This window comes from Paramormyrops kingsleyae, chromosome 8 (genome assembly GCF_048594095.1).
Source record: "Paramormyrops kingsleyae isolate MSU_618 chromosome 8, PKINGS_0.4, whole genome shotgun sequence".
NCBI classification, from domain to species: domain Eukaryota; kingdom Metazoa; phylum Chordata; class Actinopteri; order Osteoglossiformes; family Mormyridae; genus Paramormyrops; species Paramormyrops kingsleyae.
Genome location: NC_132804.1, coordinates 2,448,389 through 2,470,827, shown reverse-complemented (window position 1 = coordinate 2,470,827; position 22,439 = coordinate 2,448,389). Strand labels below are relative to the sequence as shown.

At 50.9% G+C, this 22,439-nt stretch overlaps 1 protein-coding gene across 1 annotated transcript in view; it reads left to right on the top strand.

The window, feature by feature from the left end:
• The window catches only part of suclg2 (succinate-CoA ligase GDP-forming subunit beta), a 70,988-nt gene that overhangs the window by 30,011 nt on the left and 18,538 nt on the right, over nt 1-22,439 (top strand). The window contains exons 3-9 of the mRNA XM_023794027.2: nt 6,526-6,625; nt 7,024-7,114; nt 7,964-8,116; nt 8,356-8,445; nt 10,153-10,249; nt 12,568-12,729; nt 13,278-13,420. Coding sequence (XP_023649795.1) covers nt 6,526-6,625; nt 7,024-7,114; nt 7,964-8,116; nt 8,356-8,445; nt 10,153-10,249; nt 12,568-12,729; nt 13,278-13,420 — 836 coding nt within the window. The remainder of the gene's footprint in view (nt 1-6,525; nt 6,626-7,023; nt 7,115-7,963; nt 8,117-8,355; nt 8,446-10,152; nt 10,250-12,567; nt 12,730-13,277; nt 13,421-22,439) is intronic.

The following is a 22,439-nucleotide window of genomic DNA, read 5'->3' as shown; positions in this document are numbered from 1 at the left end:
CTGATATCGCTGGTACCTGCAGTGAAAGAACTCGGCAACTCCAGAGTAACCTTACATTCTGTGAAAAATGAAAGATCGATCTGCTCACCAGATTTCATAATAAGGTATAAAATATGTTACAGGTCGAATAAAAATATTGTGGCGTTCAAGTGGTGAAAAGATCATGAAGCGGACATCAGTCAAACAGCGAGTGAGAATAAACTCACACACACACACAGACGGGGAGGAGCCTATACAGAGACAAAAGTGGATACAGGCAAGAGCGACAGAGCACTACGAGTCATACTCTGAAAACATTATTTTTGTCTCGGTTCAGCAGCTTTTTTGACCAGTGGAAACGCGGGCAGGTTCTCAAAAAGCACCAAGCGAGAACCAGCCGAGAACCAGCCCAGCACCAACACCGGCTCCATGTCAGTGGAAACGAGGCCACCATTGCTGCACGTGCTCGTGACAGGACTGACTTCCTGGAGGCCTAAGCGTGAGCTGTGCGGCTCCCGGGAATCATAGCTGCCTCCTGTCATGGCGCCCAGCATGATGGGTAATGATGTGCACTTGGTCGACACTCTTATTTTCTAAACACCGCGCCTTTATTAGCTGCTGTAGTACCTTATCGAGCTGTGGAGCCCGGGACTCGCTCTTTCTCATCAATCACACTCTCCTATCATTTTGTGGCCTGCAGTAACGGATCCTACACTATACCGTGTCTCCTCCTGGACCCATCCGGGAATGTAGTCACGGTGCCCAGATTGTTCCGCTTAGACCATTCTGCCTCTCTCCGCTCCTGTTGTGTGTTTGTCTGCCTGGCCGGTTGTTGTGGACTAAAATAAGCAAGCGGATCGCTGTGTGAAGCTGGTTTCACGAAATGCTGACATCCCTGTTCCCAGTACATCATATCCAGCAGCACTGGGCATTTTGCAGCTCCAGTAATGTTCAGCTTGACAAGGAGGCCCAAAGTCACTGCTCCTGACCGCCTGTGGGGAAGCCAGCTGCCCCCCCCCCCCCACTGGCCATCAATCTGCGCTGCCTGTGGGAAGATGAACCGGCCGGCAGCTGGTGTCAGCCGGCACTGGTGTCAGCCGGCACTGGTGCCCAGTGCCCCTGCTCGCGAAGTGCCGCTTGCCATGTGAGACCGCAGGACTAAATGTTTTGGCACGCTTTCCGAGCTGGGGCCACCTACAGGCTGTCTGGGGCAAATTAAATTGTCTCAAGTGAAGCTGGACATCCGATCACAATCACACGTTCATGTTTATGGGTATGCAAATTGTTGTCAAAGACAAATAAAAAAAAAAAAATTAAAAAAATACACAGTATCCTCAAGCAGTGCATAGGGTATCGTGTGCAGCTGTCATAGCGGCTGGTTTACCAAGAACTTCATTTCACACCCTGGATGCAAGCCAGCTTGTTAAAAAACAGTCACAGAATGTGACATTGCTGTCTTACACACCGTTGCCAAAGAGACCCCATGAGAGCATTATCACCGATTGTCCCCGCAACTTCCGGGACGAGTCTGACAAAGGACACACCTGTCTGCTTGGCCGTGACACCGTGTCTGCCCGCGCTCAGATCGCTTTATCACGCGGCCCCATGCTCTCTGATGAGATGGCATCATTAGATCTGGCCCTGGCAAATGGCTGCCCTCTTCCTGATCCACTCTCACCCCACCCCTCTACAATGGTATTTTAATAAATATGACACTCCGTACACAAGTGTAGGGGGCCGAACTCTGGGTTTCCTAGATACAAAAGGTGCAAACTTAATTTTATTTTTGTGACTTCTAATGCTTTGCTGTTACTTTTTTAAGAATTATAAGATGTTTAATTACGATTACCTTTTAAAAAGTGACGCAAACCAATAACCTTGTCTCAGTAACGTATCCGTTTCTGTAAATGGAGAACCACTAGGGGATGTCATTTTGTGTTTAAAGTAATTAAACTAATCTGTTTTTTTTCTGTGTTGCTGTTGCGTTATTACTTTTTTTAATTAAATACCAGCTAGCGCTAACGCGCTGCTACTAGCCTCTGGCTGCGTCCCGGATTGTTGTTGTTTTTGTGAGCATGCTGCAAACAAGATGAACATCGATGTTGCTGTAATAACATGACGCTCCCCACTGTCATTAGTAAATAAGCCCCCAGCTTGTTTACATCCATTAATCGGAAATAAGTTTGGTTTGGAGGGGGGTCGTTGATGAGCGCTGGCAACAGTCTTCCTATATGTGACTTAATCCGTCTGTCCTTGTCGTCCACAAATTAATAATTTGAGCCATTTCTCTGGAATGTTGGGAAGTTCTGGGGTTTTGGCCCGACCTTCCATGAATGGAACACCAGTTTCCATTTCTCTCTGAAGCTTTCGCCAAATTCCACAATGCGGCCATTCTCCCTGTGACCTGTCCCAGGCCAGAAAATGCGCTGGCCCTCCAATATTACGTCTGCAGGTGTGGGAAGGTGCCATTGGAACTGAAATCTCAGGATATCTGGCAGTGAAATGGTCTGGATGTGTGTGTGTCTGTGTGTGTGGGAGAGAGAGATCGAGGTGCACAGCTGGCCTGTAGGCGTGCCTGCACGAGAGCGTGCGAGACAGAGCTGTGCATGAAGCCCTGACTCATGGTGAACAGTCAGAACTAGGACGACAGTGATGGTCATGGCGGTGATGTGGCAGGTGTTACCTCAGCTCTGGGAGCATTAAATCCCCCCTCTAACTCGCAGGCAGGGAAGAAGAGCCCTTTCCTTTTGATATGCCTTCCCGTTTGTGAAATAATCATCACTCAGCTCTTTCTGTTTTGGCCCAGCGCAGATGACGCCGATATAATCCCATCTGCACTAAATGAATTTGTCCTGGCACCATTCCATAATTGAGATATTGTATTAAGTCTAAAACGAGGGGCACCTTGGGAAAATGAACAGCTGTGAAGGTATCTAAACACGTCGCCGGAAGACGCGGCCTTGAAGCCCGAATGCCTCAATCACACGGTTGATCGTTTCATGCGAATGGTAGCTTTGTACTCTATACGGGACCCACTGGCATGTCCTGCAGATCTGAGATGGATGTGTTGAGATCTCCGGGGCTGCGTTCGTGCTCAGGAAGGCCTGCCATAGAAGTGGCAAAATGTGCATGGCTTGTCTTTGGTATCTGCAGTCCTAAATATTAAGCTAGTGTTGGAATGCTGTAGTAGGTACAGGGAGAGGATACCGGCTGGGCCGTATGGCCACGTGACTGGATTCCTCCTCCGTTGTCTTGCTCCAGAGACCACGTTCCACTTTCATTTACGACATCGTTGCCATGCGGTGCAGGACGCTGGAACGCCGTGTCCATCGTCACATTGTCAGCAGTGTGATTTCCCTTTCGGGCACCGTACAGCTTGATGCATTCTGGACTAATGCTGACATCATACTAAACAGCAGCTTTCCTGTTAACAAATTTTACCCAGCACACGTTGGTGGAAATTCATGCGCAGACCAACATGCACATTCAGAAATATTAAGGATGCTTTTCAGGTCCATGATGTTTTAGGCCTGCAGGAACCATACCTCAGTAAGAAGTTGTGTATTTGACCATTTCTGAAGTATTTTTCTGAGAAACAACTTATGAAAGAGCTATGTGGAGTTAATGAGTGTGAATAAGAAAATGGAAAATTTCCTGCAACATCTGGGACTGTGTAAGATTTGCACCCTTGGTGAGTGAGAGTGTTTTACTCCATTAGTGAAGCCCGTGGAAGTGGGAAGAATCTCTGTAGTCATCAGAACAGCAGCTCCTATGCTATTGCTTGATATTTGTCTCTTCCTCTGCTCTCTCCCTCCGTTTCCTCCTCTGCTCTCTCCCTCCGTTTCCTCCTCTTCTCTCTCCCTGTTTCTTCCCCTCCTCTGAAGGCCCACAGCACTTTCTGTATTTCATCTCTCTCTGAACCAGTTTTTAATTTAGTGCCCTTTCATTAGCATATTTATTCATTTATCCCCCTGACAGATGCTGTGATCCCTCACCTTGGCTTTCTTGGTCCAGAAAGACTTCCACCGCTTGTCGTTTGAATGCCTGACGTTTCATGTCATAGGGCACAGTTCCACCCTGTTTTGGAGCTATTAGCTGTTTGCTTTTCAATGGGCCGTTACCATTTTATAGAACTAATAGCGATAAGTGGGGCGGCTTGCGGGCCGTTACCGTCTTATAGAGCTAATGCCGATAAGTGCGGCGGCTTGCGGGCCGTTACCGTCTTATAGAGCTAATGGCGATAAGTGCGGCGGCTTGCGGGCCGTTACCGTCTTATAGAGCTAATGGCGATAAGTGCGGCGGCTTGCGGGCCGTTACCGTCTTATAAAGCTAATGGCGATACGTGTGGCGGCTTGCGGGCCGTTACCGTCTTATAGAGCTAATGGCGATACGTGCGGCGGCTTGCGGGCCGTTACCGTCTTATAAAGCTAATGGCGATACGTGTGGCAGCTTGCGGGCCGTTACCGTCTTATAAAGCTAATGGCGATAAGTGCGGCGGCTTGCGGGCGTTACCGTCTTATAAAGCTAATGGCGATACGTGCGGCGGCTTGCGGGCCGTTACCGTCTTATAGAGCTAATGGCGATAAGTGCGGCGGCTTGCGGGCGTTACCGTCTTATAAAGCTAATGGCGATACGTGCGGCGGCTTGCGGGCCGTTACCGTCTTATAGAGCTAATGGCGATAAGTGCGGCGGCTTGCGGGCCGTTACCGTCTTATAGAGCTAATGGCGATACGTGCGGCGGCTTGCGGGCCGTTACCGTCTTATAGAGCTAATGGCGATAAGTGCGGCGGCTTGCGGGCCGTTACCGTCTTATAGAGCTAATGACGATAAGTGCGGCGGCTTGCGGGCCGTTACCGTCTTATAGAGCTAATGGCGATAAGTGCGGCGGCTTGCGGGCCGTTACCGTCTTATACAGCTAATGGCGATAAGTGCGGCGGCTTGCGGGCCGTTACCGTCTTATAGAGCTAATGGCGATAAGTGCGGCGGCTTGCGGGCCGTTACCGTCTTATAGAGCTAATGCCGATACGTGCGGCGGCTTGCGGGCCGTTACCGTCTTATAGAGCTAATGGCGATAAGTGCGGCGGCTTGCGGGCCGTTACCGTCTTATAGAGCTAATGGCGATAAGTGCGGCGGCTTGCGGGCCGTTACCGTCTTATAGAGCTAATGGCGATAAGTGCGGCGGCTTGCGGGCCGTTACCGTCTTATAAAGCTAATGGCGATACGTGTGGCGGCTTGCGGGCCGTTACCGTCTTATAGAGCTAATGGCGATACGTGCGGCGGCTTGCGGGCCGTTACCGTCTTATAAAGCTAATGGTGACACGTGTGGCAGCTTGCAGGCCTAATGGCGATATTTACGGCGGCTTGCAGGCCTAATGGCGATATTTACGGCGGCTTGCAGGCCTAATGGCGATATTTACGGCGGCTTGCAGGCTGCCCAGCCATCGATTTCCTCATGGAAAAATGGGGGACACTGTTTTCCTATATTCAAACTTAACAGCTGATGTACCTCTTCATAGTCTTGGCTAAACACACTTCTATGTTTCAAGCAGTTTTAACAATTCATTTTTATATGGAAATGGTGTGTTTGCTGAGTAATTATCATTTGTATCCCTTTGCAGCTTTAGGGCTCTTTGCTAATAAGTGCCCATCATTGTGTTCAGTGTAGCCAATTGAAATACGGCAATCGTGCAAACGGAGCTAAATGTCAGGGATTACTGCATGAGCTGCTCTTTAAATCGCATGGAAGCCGGCTTTTTACAGGAGCGCCTTTCCCTCAGTCTCGCTATTAAATTAGCCTGAATTGAAACAGGGTAGAACAAGAATCTTTCATTTCAATATTAGTGGCAGGTAATCAGCCTCAGACTTTAAATATATTATTGGTGGGTTATTGCTGTGTATTCTGGGGCTGTGTGGGCGTCTTCATAACCATGAGCAGTTCCAGCTCTCCACTCTCCATCCCCTCCCTGGCCTGTTTCTGAGCTGGCTGAGTGACTCTGACATACTCTGGGCTGATCTGTGACCTGCTCTGCATATGCTGCATCAATGTGGAAGCTGCCCTAGGAACATCACAGCCGTCCACCCTTTCACCTGATTGGTCTATGCAGCTTGCTCCGCCCTTTTCTCGGGGCTGGCTGTTGTCCATGTCGCATGCATCTCGGCTGCAGTGTCAAGTTGTGTCCAGTTGTTGTCACCTTGCCTCTGATCCTCCTCAGATCGGTCAGTGAGCAGATGCTGTACCCGTGTCTGCAGTGTCTGCACTGTCTGCTCTTCAGGAAGTTGGCGCTCTTGCTGTGTTCTGTCCGGCCCGCCGTCAGCCTCGCACTCTGCGGCTGTTAGCTGCTTCGGCCGCCGCTCTGGTTATCTGCGAGTTAGTCTGCGAGGTCGGCCTGCAGGTCGTCAATAGTCAAGTGCCCTGCTGGGTGGGGGGAGGGGGGGGCGGCGTCCCCGCTGCCAACCAAAATTTGCGTACTGGCCTCGGGGGGAATAACCAGGGTCGTTACCTACCTCTACACCTCTCCCTCACCCCCCCAATCACTTTCCTTCCAGATGCCAAGGAGATTGTCTTGAAGGCCCAGATCCTGGCTGGCGGCCGTGGGAAGGGCGTGTTCGACAGCGGCCTTAGAGGGGGTGTGCACCTCACCAAGGAGTGAGTATGTCCTTCCTGCAGCAGCCACCCGCACTGAACGCAGCGTCACGCGTCCCGTAACGTGTACCCAGCAGCTAATCCTGCATGTAACACACTTATCGGCAAGGGTGTCTTACATTCGCTCTCAATTACTACTGCAAGCCTAGATCCTCTAGTTGGGGGGTAATTCACTCACATTTGCCGGAAATGTCCGTAAAGATCCCTGGACCGAATCCCTCTCTGACACACACACTGCTCCGTTTGGCCGGTTAGCAGGATAGACTGGAAAAATCTGAGGACCTGATACAGATGGATCGATGCTTTTTATAGGTGCGGATGCACTAATACTTTAAAAAAATAAATAAAAATCCCCCAGAGTCTGGAATTAGGACAAAGGTGTTCTGATTTCCATCCCGCAGTCCCTTGGTGGTTGGAGAGCTGGCCAATAAGATGCTGGGCTTTCACCTGACCACCAAGCAGACCCCGAAGGAGGGCGTCAAGGTGAAGATGGTGAGTAAGGGTGACGGCTGCCTCTCAGCGCAGCGTGACGCAGCCATGATGCTCCGTTATAGCGGTGCTGCGATGGTCGTCAGCGGCCAGCCTCTGTTTGTTCTCACCTGTTTGTTTCCCTGTTCATGCCGCCTTATTCGCCGCCTCGCTCCCTGGCGCCGGTAATGAACGGCCGTTTCTATGCGGCGCTAGCGAGCCGGAGTGTGCAGTTAGTCATGCCCTATGTGGGGGAAACGCAGTCCCAGGTAATGAAGCGTTCCCGCCCTTTAGCTGCTGTGTGCAAGAAGCTCCCCCCCCCCCCCCCCCCCGTGTAATACCGCCCAGAGCTCCCCATTACCGCTCGCTTTATTCCTCCATTTTTCTACTGCAAGTCCCTCGCTTCCTGCTTCATTCGTAAACTTTAGAGGAGGAATCGAAGGAGCAGCGCGTTTTAAAGACCTGCCTGAGGGAGGGATGTTCTCATCCAGGATCCTGGGTCCTGCTGAGTGCTGCGGAGGGAGAGGGTTAAGGCTGGGGGGGGGGGGCAGATGATTTCATGTGTGCCATGTTTCTGATCACCTCTCCTTTAATCATACTCTCCTTTAAAACTTCAGTTGCATTGCATACGTATCATAAAGGATTTCTGGTGGAATTTGTATTAACCCCCCTTGTGAATTGGATGTCAGCTAGGCTAATGGCTAACAAGTAACCCCTCCCCAAAAACACATATATATCCCCCAGTGTAGTAGCTGTACTTTAGACGTCCCTGTCATGGCCTCGCGGTGCGGCGTTCCTCTCCTGACATGGAGCAGGTGCAGGGGAGCCGCATGCGATGGTGATAACGTGATTGATCCCTCCTGCATTGTGCAGGTTATGGTGGCGGAGGCCCTGGACATCAGCAGGGAGACCTACTTCGCCATCCTGATGGACAGGGCCTGCAATGGGCCCGTGATGGTGGGCAGCCCCCAGGGCGGCATGGACATCGAGGAGGTGGCCGCCCGCACCCCCGAGCTCATCTTTAAGGTGCTGCAGTCGCCAGCCGCCGTCATCTGACCCCTCACTGGTCTCTCTCGACACCGGTGGGCCGCCGCTCCAGTCACTGTCTTCTGTCAGTCCATTATCTGCTCGCTATACGAGTCCTTCATGAATTCAGCTTGTGTTTAGCAGGGCTACCAATTCCAGGCCGTGGGGCTGCTAATTACCCGTCACCTCGCGCCAGAGTAACCTGAGTATGCTTCCTGTTCCTCCGTCTTTTGTAACAGGAAGTCATAGACATATATGAAGGCGTGCGGGATGATCAGGCACTACGCATGGCAGCTAATCTGGGCTTCAAGGGACCTCTGGAGAGACAGGTTAGTAGCGGACAGCTAACCTGTGCTAATCTATAATAAATGCACGTTATTTATTTAGCGCTTTTGAGGGACGGCTACGCCAGGTAAGGGGCACAGCAGAGGGCTGTAGGGGTGCAGCTTGATTGGCATAATCGTGAGGATTACGCTGCACTCAGGGGAGCTACACAAAACGTCAGGCGTGTGTGCTCATCCAGCGTGCATCTGTTTGGGGGGTAACTACCTTCATGTAATGGCGTTAAATAATTAAATTACACTATAAATGTAATTGTAATCAGTGAGAAAATTATGCAATTAAATTAGTTACTGAGCAGAATGTTGGTGATTAAAAAGGGGTTGCATCCATATATATTATTTTCAGTAGAATACAGTATTCATTTTGTTACTTTGTATTTATTCACCATGTAGAAATGCCGCCTTTGATAGTGCAGGTCAGCAGAGCCGTTGGGACTTTTCTGCTTTATTGCCCAGTTATAAACATTTGTTAGAAAAGTTAGCAAATGTAATGTTACATCAAAATAGTTACATGACTTATTTCATTTTTAATAGGATACCTAGTAATCTGTAACCTATTACATATCAAAAGTAACTTTCCCCGGTAGGGCTAGTGTTGGATAGAGACTTCTTTAGAATAGTCTGTAAACAGCCACGTAACCGAAGTCTTATAGCCTACGACCTTCAAACGACCCGCACATCTGCATGTCTGGCTGATGCTAGCTAACAAACAGGGAGAGAATAAAGTGTCTATTAAGTGACTCATAAGCAGACTGAGGTCCAGTCTCATGCCTGATTTGTATTCCAGGTAAAATGCAAAGGCTTAGATTAGTTAAACAAGGAGGCGAGGACAAATATAGAAATCAGCTTGATGAATGTATTTTTAAGAATGCCTCAACGTATTCCTGGGGAAGTGCATCCTGCTCAGAAATGGTCCTTTATTGATTTTGCATCGATTTTGACAGCTTGGAGAAATTAACAGGATTTGCCAAGTGTCCGAATCCATCAGGACTGTTCTGCTTACTTAGTCTTTAATATGTATGTTAGTTCCAATTGTCTCTTTGATTTAATGGCAAAGTGCTGGGTTCCTTCCTTGAAGCACTGTAACATAATAAAAATACATTTTTAGCATTTTAACAGACAATTTTTTGTTTAATTAAAGTACCTTTATGTGCGCAGACATGAGATTCTGGCACAAAAAAATACTCATTTCATTTAAGAGCTGAGAGTAAGAAAGATATTTATCACTGAACACGGTATTAATTCTACCTTAACGGGTTACTTTAATGATGTCACAGTTTAATGATGATGTACCATATCACTTTTATGATATTCAAAAAAAAAATCAAAGGTGTAAAGAATCAGGTCTCCAACAGACATTATAGTCTGTGTTCTTGTACATACATGATTGCACCCATTGCATGTACGTGTGTGTCTGTGTATCTGCGTGCATGCATGCATGCATGTGTGTGTGTGTGTGTGTGTGTGTGTGTGTGTGTGAGCATGCATGCATGAATGAGCGGTACCCATAAGGATATGTTTACCCTATGTGTGTGTGTGTGTGTGTGTGTGTGTGTGTGTGTGTGTGTACGGACACGCCTTTCTCAGTTTATGGGAGGAGCTGCACATGGCCGCTTGGCTTTTGAATGCTCTGCACTCCATGGGGCTTCTTCGCTCCAGGGTGATTAATTGCCCCCCTCCCCCCGGTTCATGCAGGCCGCCGATCAGATCAAGAGGCTCTATGATCTGTTCCTGAAAGTCGACGCCACTCAAGTTGAAGTGAATCCTCTCGGAGAGACCCCCGAGGGGCGAGGTAAGGTGCTGCTCCGGTTTCTCATCCCCCCCCCTGAAATACGAGCACATTAGCGCCTCTCCTGGCGGTTCGGGTACAAGCGTCTCCCCCCTGTGTGCCGTGTGCCAGTGGTCCCGGGGGAAACGTAACGGTGGCTTTCTTCTGATAAAGATTCCCACTTAGTTAGAGGGGGGGCCCCGGTGCTGACGCGGTGTCACCCCACATTCACGCCTCACGCTTCACGCTTCCTGCTTCCTGCAGAACTCTCAGGTGTGTAAGCAGGCCCTGTGTTAAGTGCGAACGCCATGGAATATCTTCCCATTTACATCTATTGCAAAACATAATGCTGGCAATGTCAAGTTGTCCACGCTGTTGCGGAACATATGAATAAGAGGGGGGGGGCCCTCTGACCGTGAGAATAACGAGGGGACCTCTTGCTATGATTAACAGTGGGCCCCCCTTGGCCCTTGGAATATGGCCCTTCCTTTCATTTTCTCCGCCGTAAACATGCAGAAGCGGGGCCCTCTTGAGTGTGATGAAGGATTTCCCCCTTCCCGCCTTTTCTCCTCGGGATCACTAATGAAGCGGCGTGGTGCGAGGGCGCTGTGAGGGCACTGCGAGGGTGCCGTGAGGGCGCTGTGAGGGTACTGCAAGGGTGCTGCGAGGGCGTTACGAGCGCAATGTGAACGCAAGGGCATGTAGAGGGGCCTTCTGGGGAGGCCGGTTTAGGCCCTGCCTGTCAGCATGGGACACTGTCTGAGCAGGCTCCACTGCCAGGGCTGGCCATTGGTCACGAAGGCTGGTGACACTGACATTGGGGGGGGGGGGGGGGGGGGGTGTTTGGACCCATCTTCAGGATCATGAGTGTCGTGTATGTTGGTGAATGTACCGATTATGATGGGGATGCGTTTTTCGGCACTGCTCTGTGGAGTATGCAGACCACCCCCCTCTAGTGGGCGGGGGGAGGGGTGCTTTATCTGCCACGTCTCCAGCCTCCTTTATTGCTTTGGGGGCTGCGGTCTGGTTTTATTTCCCCGAGAAGAATCATTACCGGGTAAATTTACAGTGGGTTCCGGAAAGAGCCACTGTGTCGTTTTTCTGGCCTGGTTATGTGCTGTTGACAGATGTGAGCTCCCTTCAGCCCGTGCAAATGGCTGTTTTATTCTGGGGCCAGCAAACTGTGCAGGTCTTTACTGCCTGATGTGATGGTTACGGGGGGGTCGGGGTACAGGTTTTATATTTTATTCAGTATATGTCTGTTCCTGCTATTTAAACGGTCAGTGATGGTCGATGTCACACACGAAAATACAGTCATTCTTAATGCATGGGTGGCATGGTCTCTCAGGGGGGGTACTGTAACCTCACACCCTTAGGGTGGCATGGTCTCTCAGGGGGGGTACTGTAACCTCACACCCTTAGGGTGGCATGGTCTCTCAGGGGGGGTACTGTAACCTCACACCCTTAGGGTGGCATGGTCTCTCAGGCGGGGTACTGTAACCTCACACCCTTAGGGTGGCATGGTCTCTCAGGCGGGGTACTGTAACCTCACACCCTTAGGGTGGCATGGTCTCTCGGGGGGGGGGTACTGTAACCTCACACCCTTAGGGTGGCATGGTCTCTCGGGGGGGGGGGGGGGTACTGTAACCTCACACCCTTAGGGTGGCATGGTCTCTCGGGGGGGGGTACTGTAACCTCACACCCTTAGGGTGGCATGGTCTCTCGGGGGGGGGGGGGTACTGTAACCTCACACCCCCAGGGTGTCGGTTTGATTCCTGCCCCCTGCAGTCCAGAGCCCGTGTGAGTCATGGACTGCTGGCTATTCACGGCCCAGTGATGGATGCACCATGGGAAGATGCGGAAGGATGCGTGTGAGATAGAGTGACACACTTTTTATAGTCTATGTGTCAGCGCTCCGGCACAGCTTCAACAAGAAAGGAGGGAAGCAGGGGTCATTTTAGTCACTGCTGAGGACTGAGAAACAAGGAGCCGCACCTATTCACATTCATATTTAATAAGCTGACAGAATGTATCTGTAGGAATGTGGATTCGCATATAGATGTTTTAATGTGGTTTATAAATGACACTATGTGCCATTCAGCTGAACAGCTTCACCTTCATCCCCGCTCCTTACCCCTGCCCCTCGCTCCCTGCCCTCCCCCCCTCACCTCTGACCTCCCCCTCCCCCTCCACCTCTACCTCCCCGCTCCTTACCCCTGACCATCAGCTCCCACACCTCCCCCCTCGCCTCCTGTACCTCACTCCTCGCCCGTGACCCTCACCTTCCACTCCCCTCTCCTCTCCCCATACCCTCACTTTTTGTTTGCCCCTCTCTCCCACAGTTGTCTGCTTTGACGCCAAAATCAACTTTGACGACAATGCGGAGTTTCGACAGAAGGACGTGTTTGCCATGGACGACATGACAGAGAGCGATCCCATTGAGACGGAGGCGGCCAGATACGACCTGAAGTACATCGGGTTGGACGGGAACATCGCTTGTTTTGGTGAGTGGGCCAGGAGAATCGCAGTGGTATGGGATGTCGAGTCTACACCAAAGCCGCCCCCCCCACCTGGGTGACAGCTGTTAAGCTAAATTTCCTTTCATGCCAGCTAGGATGGCTTCACAGCTCGGCAGCTAAACTGGCAGAGACACCCGCGGCTGAGATTTCAGCTTTAGGCACCTGCAAATACCCCCAATTCATCCCGCTTTCCTCACTGCTGTCTAACTTTTAACATTTACAGGTCATTGTTATTCCTGAAAGGGACGCCGACGGTGTTCACCGGCCTGGGAAAGGCACCAGGATAAGAGGCGGGGCAGCAACGTGAAGCAGCCAATCCCGAGGCTGTTTATTAAAAAATAAAATAAAATATGCAGGCAGACGAAGGCAGATATTCTGATGGATGTTAATAAGCTAAACCCGGCTTCTGTAGCCGCCCAGCTGGTGGGGACCCTGACAGACGTCAGACGCAGTCTTGCTGGGCCGTGTGTCCGCGCCATGATCTCGTGCGGTAGGAGCTGCAGTGCCACTGACCTGAGACCTGCCCTTTGCAGTGAACGGCGCTGGCCTCGCCATGGCCACCTGCGACATCATATACCTCCACGGCGGCAAGCCGGCCAACTTCCTGGACCTGGGGGGCGGCGTGAAGGAGAGCCAGGTGTACCAGGCCTTCAAGCTGCTCTCGGCCGACCCCAAGGTGGGTGTCCCATCACAGAGCCCCCCCTCACGGAGTCCCGCTGTCGTTCTACTGTAACGGTGGTTCCATGTCAGTCAGTATTTGTAATGGAAGTGCTTAAAGTAAAAGGAACTGTCTGCTACATCGTCATGGAGACCGAGCACCAAAACACCCCCCCCCACACAGCGCAGTCTTTTGGATGAGGTGTTACCCAGAGGGCCCTGTGGAGTATGTGTGTTAGCCATACTCTCAGCGAATCCTCTTCCAATCAACTCTATCCAACTTCCTGCATTTATTTAGTAGCAATATGCATTTTACTTTTGTGATTTTCATGGTCTTTCTTTTTTTCTTTACGCTCAAGGAATATATGAATTATCTACTGTATATGAACACAGTGAAGAATCTCCCCCACATCTCAGTCCTGATAATTTGCCACTTTCAGACTGTTAAACCCTCTGTACTGTGCAGTCCTCTAATCACCGTAATGGTACATTGATGTCCTGTTTGCATGTTTGCCGTTAGCATGCGCTTAATTATCGCCGTAAATGCCGCCCCCTGCTGGCATAACTCTGTGATTGACAGTAAGCCTCAGTGGCGTGCGAGATGAATTTGCATTTCATAGGGATTTTTTTGAGGTTTTCCGACTCGCTGGCTTTGTGGTGGGAATGTTAATTACTGGGTCCCTGGAAAGATAACCCCCATTTACATCTTCGCTTCATTTTTTCGACGACTGTTTAAGTTCCCCTCACGGTGGTTAGAACCAGGTGTGTTGTGACACGGGCCTCTGTGGGTAATCTCTCTGGTTGATCGTCCTGGTGAACAGGGAACTTGTGGGGGTGTCCTTCCTTATTACCTCGAGGCGCTGCATATTACGATGGTGGAAAAATGCAGAAGCGCATGAAAGTGTGTTGTGTTCCTTTGGAGTGGCGTGGCGTGGCGTGGGCGCTGCTGCGAATCCCCGTGCAGCGGCTGAGCCGGACGCTGCCTGGTGCCGCCTGCCCTCTTCCCCGTCCGCTGCCTGGTGCCGCCTGCCCTCTTCCCCGTCCGCTGCCTGGTGCCGCCTGCCCTCTTCCCCGTCCGCTGCCTGGTGCCGCCTGCCCTCTTCCCCGTCCGCTGCCTGGTGCCGCCTGCCCTCTTCCCCGTCCGCTGCCTGGTGCCGCCTGCCCTCTTCCCCGGACGCTGCCTGGTGCCGCCTGCCCTCTTCCCCGTCCGCTGCCTGGTGCCGCCTGCCCTCTTCCCCGTCCGCTGCCTGGTGCCGCCTGCCCTCTTCCCCGTCCGCTGCCTGGTGCCGCCTGCCCTCTTCCCCGTCCGCTGCCTGGTGCCGCCTGCCCTCTTCCCCGTCCGCTGCCTGGTGCCGCCTGCCCTCTTCCCCGTCCGCTGCCTGGTGCCGCCTGCCCTCTTCCCCGTCCGCTGCCTGGTGCCGCCTGCCCTCTTCCCCGTCCGCTGCCTGGTGCCGCCTGCCCTCTTCCCCGTCCGCTGCCTGGTGCCGCCTGCCCTCTTCCCCGTCCGCTGCCTGGTGCCGCCTGCCCTCTTCCCCGTCCGCTGCCTGGTGCCGCCTGCCCTCTTCCTCGTCCGTTAAGTATACAATTGGATGCACGGTTTCTCCGCTGCACGCTAGCGCGGTGCTCAGGATGCAGTAAGCCGCCTTTAGTCGCGTCTCACCAAAGCGGCACTCTTCGAGGACTCGGACATCTAGGCCAAAACGCACGCATTAGACCCACTGCAGTAGCCAGCGATGCACCGATTGCATTTTCCTTGGCTGGTGCCCTACTGTGGATGGAAGCTCAATTGGGACAAAAAGTAACTTTAAGTTGGTAAACTACTTGATCGGCTTATAATATTAATATTTAGACTGATTTGTCGATAAGTTAGCACCGATAAAGGTGAAAATCGGCCATTTCCGGTCACTTGCCAATCGATTGCTGCATCCGTAGTAATAGCAACGGCATTGACTTTGACTTAGAGGAGATTTTCACCTCGGGCAGCCGGCGCCGCTCTGCTGGCAGGCGTTCGCATGTGCACGACCTTGGGCCTGTGGAGTTCACCCGGCCTTGCAGACGGCACCCGGGAACAAACCGCCCCGCTCCGCTGAATGATGCATCAAAGGGGAGACGGCAGCCTTCTGTGGGTCCAGCCCTCACTCCGTGACGACGCGTCAGACACCAGTCGAGCTTAGGGTCTCGAGAGAGGTGAGGTGTCTGAATCGCACGCGGAGGGCAGATACTGGTTCTGGGTCTGATAACGTTATCTGAGAGTGGTTTATTAGACATTTATCACCTGTTAGGGAGGGGTGTTTCAGTCTGCCCGTGGGGGGCGTGGCCATGTCCACGTGGGGGGCGTGGCTGTCTCCCAGGGGTGTTTCTGCGCAGAGTTTATAGTGTGAGCTTTTCAAACCTATTTGGTCCAGAGGGTGTTCACATAAATACCCAAGTATTCAGTAAGTACCTGAGTATTCAGGGCATACTGTCCAGTACTTGCTCGCTTTGAAGACATGGGCAAGGCAGCTCTCATGTCACATGGTTATGGATCATCAAAATGGCTACCGGTGGATTGTTAGTTTCTGCCTCACTGTGGGGCTGGGGTCAGAAGAAGCACTGAGTCCTGTCTCTTCCTGTAGCTCGTGACCGCAGAGTTATGTCCGTAAGAGCTCTCTCCTTCCACACCCCTCTGCGTGCCAAGCTCCCAATCCAGCTGCATCTCGTGTCTGTGTCTCCACAAGAACTCTCACCTTCATGTTTTCATCCGGGGGGGCGGGGGGGGGGGGGGGGGGGACAATGACTTGGTTGTTGCTAGGAAATAATCTCCAGACAACCAGAGAACATAGTCGTTGAGTTTATTAAAACGAGTAATTGCTGTTTGATTGCTTAAGGAGCTGAGTAGTTTCTGTTACTGTGGAGTGTCTTAGGAAGTAATGAGCTGATGGATTAGAGCAGGGAGCTGACAGGGAGAGGGCGTCTGCTTTGGGTGGGATGTCTCCTGTGAAATCAGCGAGTCGGGATGTAAGTACGGCAGGATCAGCTGTGCTTAGTCTTCTTATTAATAAGCTCTTCATCTCGTTGGCTTTGCTGTGATCCTGTGATATGCTGAACCCAGATACAGAACAGGTATCTATACAAGTAGCTATATAAGTGGTTCCATTACTGTTGTCCTGACAAAAAAAGGCACCCGGTTGGATGGCATGGAGTGAAGTTCTTCTTTGTTTTTTTTTTTCCCTCTTCTAAATGACACAAAAAATTTCCCCTCTATTTTCGTCAGGTGTCTGTGGCCACCTGCAGTCGTGGGCTGTGATTACAGTGCCCCCCCCCCACCCCGCCATATCCGTTCTATTTAAATCTGGAAAACTTTAAGAAATAATTAAATAACAGTAGGTTTACACTGATTCATTGCTTTTCAAAGCTACTTTATTTTTGGCCCCAGGGGGTTGGGGGCGTAGGACAGAAACCTGATCAAGTCTCCCCCTCTGTCCGCATTAAATTACATCTGCAATCGATAGCTGAAGCGCTGAGAGAGTCATTCAGGATGTTAGCTTTCAGGCTTATCGCCTCCAACACAAAGCAGCTCATCAGTCTGCGGTCTGAGGGGCCCCTGTGGACACGCCGCCGTTAGCCCCCGCAGTCAGAGGGGCCCCTGTGGAAACACCGCCTAAGCCCCCACGTTCTGAGGGGCCCCTGTGGAAACACTGCCTAAGCCCCCACGTTCTGAGGGGCCCCTGTGGAAACACCGCCTAAGCCCCCACGTTCTGAGGGGCCCCTCTCGACACGCCGCCTAAGCCCCCACGTTCTGAGGGGCCCCTATCAACATGCCGCCTAAGCCCCCACGTTCTGAAGGGCCCCATGTTTACCTGTTGCCTGTTCGTTCACCCATGCTGTAGTAACACCGTCACAGTGGGTGGTCTGGACTGTGGCACAGGCCCAGCCGTGCAGCCTGATCGTGGTCGAGCCAAAGCCCCCCCAGGTTGAATAGTCTTTGAAGCCCATTTAGGACAGAGTCAGACTGCAGAGACCGACCTGGTGGCTAGGATCTGGACCAGGGATGTGTGTGTCAGGTCTGGGCGGTTCGCTGCTAACGTGCCCCTGGGCTGCCAGCTACATCTGGGGCCTGAGGTGGGAAAGAGAGGGATGGAGGGAGAGAGAGACGGGGAGGAAGAGAGAGAGAGAGAGAGAGAGAGGAAGAAAGTGAGGGTGGGTGATCTAGGATGAGAAAAGCAGAGTGAGAGAAGCCTCCTTAGGTCATTGGGAGCCTTCACTAGCAGCAGAGCCGCAGAGTGTGTGCACAGACACACGGGAGAGCGAATGGAATGTCGGCGAGTGTTTGCACAGACACACAGGAGAGCGAATGGAATGTCGGCGAGTGTGTGCACAGACACAGGAGAGCGAATGGAATGTCGGAGAGTGTGTGCACAGACACAGGAGAGTGAATGGAATGTCGGAGAGTGTGTGCACAGACATACAGCAGAGCGAATGGACAGTCGGAGAGTGTGTGCACAGACACACAGGAGAGCGAATAGAAAGTCGGAGAGTGTGCACAGACGCACAGGAGAGCGAAAGGAAAGTCGGAGAGTGTGTGCACAGACACAGGAGAGCGAATGGAAAGTCGGAGAGTGTGTGCACAGACATACAGCAGAGCGAATGGAATGTCGGAGAGTGTTTGCACAGACACACAGGAGAGCGAATGGAATGTCGGAGAGTGTTTGCACAGACACACAGGAGAGCGAATGGAATGTCAGAAAGTGTGTGCACAGACACACAGAAGAGCGAATGGAAAGCTTGGTGAGTTTGTGTACGGACACAGCAGAGCAAATGAAAAGTCGGAGACTGTGTGCACAGACATACAGCAGAGCGAATGGAAAGTCGGAGAGTGTATGCACAGACATACAGCAGAGTGAATGGAATGTCGGAGAGTGTGTGCACAGACATACAGCAGAGCGAATGGAAAGTCGGAGAGTGTATGCACAGACGCACAGTAAAGTGAATGGAAAGTCGGCGAGTGCGTCTTTAGCAAAAAGCCCTTTTATTATCCCCCTCTTGCTAACATCTGCGCAGTGCCTGCAATCAGTCACGCTAAGTCACCTAAACCGTCTATCTCACACGTATAGCTGCGCATTAGCTGCCGTCGCCATCTCTTGCATGTTATATTAGCGTGTAGATGTGCTCGTGCTCCTGGATCGTCATCTCCCGGAATGCTCTCCTCTCGAGCGTGCACCGAAATTGCAGGGAAGAGCGAGGCCCGGTGAGCTAATGAACAATTTTCCACAGCAGCTCCAATGTTCTTCTTCCCGGCGGAGAAGTCCATCTCGGCCCGGTCCCCACATTGCCAATTTATGTGCCGTGAAATGGCACTGAGTCCAGGATCCGTGTTGAATCTGTGCTCTGTAGATGATATAGTGGATTATTCTGCACAAATAACACCCTCCCGTAACAAATAATGATTTCATTTACTGCTTAAGCTTGGTGTGACGGAGCTATAGCTCCCAATAAGTCCCAGAAGAAATGCCCCCCCCCCCCCATGCCCACGAGATTAATTTGGAAATGGATTCTGACTGTCCGGGGAGTTCTCTTGGCTTTGATGTGATTGATCCGCCCGGCAGGACACCAGCACAGACATCGCAGAGCCCCAGAGTGTCGTGGGACTCCCTCGCCTAACGAGGATTTTGCTCCATTAGTAGTCCATAGGGGAGTCGTTACTATAAACGAATATCTTGCTGTCGTTTGCGTATTTGCGTCGGGTGTTTTGTGTTGTGAGTGTAACTGGGCCCCATCCTCACCTTCTGTGAAGGTGCCGCTTGATTGAAAAACCTCTCATCTGCCAGTCTTCATCTCCCAAAATCAATACTGGGTTCGAGATTGCGGCTTGAACTAATTGAGCTGTTTTCTTACTGTTATTGCGCCGAGATCCATTTTGTCATGCCAACGCTGGTCCCAAATGGGTGCCCGGCAGATGCCACGGCATGCTGCTCATTATGATTTTACGCCGTTCATATACATATGATGGTCTCCTCTCTGCGCTCAGGTTTCTGAAATGGAAAATTTTCAGCACTTTACGTTTCCAAAAAAGCGTTTGTCGTCTCTGAAGGGTGATGCTTTTTCGGCTCATTTTAGAGCTGCAGATGGCATCGTGCAGCATCAGAAACGAAATTCTGAGAGAGAGTGTGGTCTACCAAGCAACAATAGCACTCAGATTACAATCTGTGATCACGGAAGAAGTGTGGCGTGGCACTGCGTTTGCCAGCACTGGACTGTGTCCCACAAACCCACTTTCATTAATCTCAGCTGGACTTTCCTGAGCCTTAGGTGTCTCTCAAATCGTAGTCTTTCCTCCTGTAATCCATTAATCTCAACTGGACTTTTTTTATGACCCTTAGGTGTCTTTCAAATCATGGTCTTTCCACCTGTAAATCTAGCTGTTAATTGGTTTTCCTCGCATTATTTGCCAAAGACCTCGGCTCCTGTTGGTACAGTAGTTTTTGCACGCCGGCAAACTCTGTGCAGATGGATTGACTGCATTCCCAAGATTCCAACTCCTGGCTTTGCAGACACAAATAGCCAAAACGTGCACACAGTTCAGTTCTTCTATGAACTCAAAATGGGAGATAGAGAGCATGAAGAATGGTAAATTGTGTGCACATTTTAGGGGTTTTGGGACCGTGATCTGGTATTTCATGGGCATTTTAAGCTAAATTGTGAAGATGATTTAGTATACCATGTCCACAAAATAAAATAAAAAAAGTTAAAAACCTAATTGTGGCCCCCCAGGGCTCTATAGGTTTGTGTTTCATTTGTCCTGTTTCTCACTGGAATAATTCTCTTTGAATTTACTTTCTTTGCAGTGCTGCTCCTGTTTCACTCTGGATTACAGTGATCCTTTGCTTTGTCCTTTACCTGAAATCTGGTTCCAGAAGCAGGGAGTTAAAACCACACTCCACTGTGTGTCCGGTAATCACAATAATTACATGGTATACACAGTGACTTGCAGGTCAGCACGTGCAGGAATGTTTAATGACTGCACGTGACATGCATGTAACATTCATGAAGCCTGCCTCAGAACAGTGCCCTTCTTGTCACGTCTTGTCTTTGTCACATTGGTAATTGTTATAAAATCCATAAGCGGGATCATCAGTAAAGTTCCTGAGTTTGAGTGAAAACTTGAGGCATTTTGAGCTAAAGAGCAGTTTAAAGAGTCTTTCACTCCATGACTGAAGGGGATTCTGCTACCCAGAGTGTGACTGCTGGCTGCACAAGTGCCCACAAAGACCCTGCACTGTTTGGGGGGGGGAGGACAAATATCACTGGAGGTCATGTGTGCCAGTGGCAGGCATGATGCGGCCACGTCCTGCTCCGGTAGGGGTTAGTCCGGATCAATGTAGCGTTCTTTAGGGACCGAGAAGCACGTGCAAATGTCTGCTGGATGACCTGAGAAGGTCTGAGTTACTGTGGTCTGCATTCAGCCTTCTGTGGCTGGTTTGTGAGGGAGGAGCAGACCTTACAGATGCTGGTGAAGCCTCTGCGGGATCAGGATGGAGCCTGTTTCTGCTGTTGGAGTGTGAGGTTCTCCTCTACACCCTCACTGGGATCTCTGCCATTTTTGAAGACAGTCACGATTTGGTGACATGCTGCTTATGATTAAGCGCTGTGTTTGTCCTGATCACTTTCACATGAAGTCACTAAAATGCAAAGGAGATGAAAGAATCTAATGGAACAGGTCAGGAGATAAAACTATGGAGGTGGTCGGTCTGGAGGCTTTGAAGGTTCTGACCAAGTCATCCCAAATGTTATGCTTTTTAATCTCTGGTCAAAAAAAAACATTGTTGTTTAGTTGGCCAGTGGGTATGTTTTAATAAAACTTGATATCGCTTGCGATTTTTATGTGTTTATACAGCCAAATCTATTTTTACTAAAGCGATTCAAATGAAATAGCACGCTGGAGGTGAGCGTAGCCCCCGGGATGTGACCCCCGGCGTTTTCATTACCCCGCAGGGTCCCCAGCCACCGGCATGTACAGGGAAATTCAATCACAGGCTTGGCCGTCCCTGTGATTAGTTCCTAACTTCACATCCCGTCTGAACCCTTTTAAACTTCCAGCACTCCCGTTGTGGGGGGGGCAGCGTAAATCACACACCAGGGCATGGCTGAAGGGGCTCCAGCCCGACCATCGAATGTCGAGCATAAAGAGAACTTTTTTTCTACAATTAATTAAAAAGAAATCAACGTTTACATGGCTTCTCTACTTTGAGACCCAAACATTTCTCATACTTCTCTGGCAGGCACATATGTATATTCTGCCTAGCTGGAGTTCAAATGAAATAAATAGTAATTATAAACGTGTTTTCTGGGATAGACCATATGAGAAATGCAGGAAGAAAACACAGCAAGCAGTCAGCCAGTGCCTGGACCAATTAGGGGTTAAGGGCCTCAGTTTGCCGACCATGGGATTTGAACTGACAACCTTCTGATCAGTGGCACATCGTCCTGACCCGCAGGGCAGCACACCTAATGGGACACAAACATTTTGTCTCTTTTGACTCTCCATATATTAAAGTTTTGGCCTCAAGCTTTCTCCTCTGTTACGGAAGGTAATTAGCGAAGCACTACTTCCTTTGCATTAGTATCCCTTTGAGGCCCACGATCCGCAGCTAATTAATCTGATAGGCTGTGGCTCGTCTGATCGGACCGGACGTGCCTGTCAGTGTGACACACAGCGTGTCACTTCGGGTTTGTCTGAGCGAGCCGGTCATCGACTCTCTGTAGAAAAATCTGTGTCCCTCAAGTCACATCTGTTGGATGCGGCTGCCTGTGATTTTTCATCCTTAGGTGGTAATCCAGTGCGGGGGTACTGTGAGGCTGCGGTCTATCCCAAGCAGCACAGGAGACCCCCTGGACGCCTTCATGGAAAGCAGGAAGCACCTCTGGCAGGTCATGGAAAGCAGGAAGGACCTCTGGCAGGTCATGGAAAGCAGGAAGGACCTCTGGCAGGTCATGGAAAGCAGGAAGGACCTCTGGCAGGTCATGGAAAGCAGGAAGGACCTCTGGCAGGTCATGGAAAG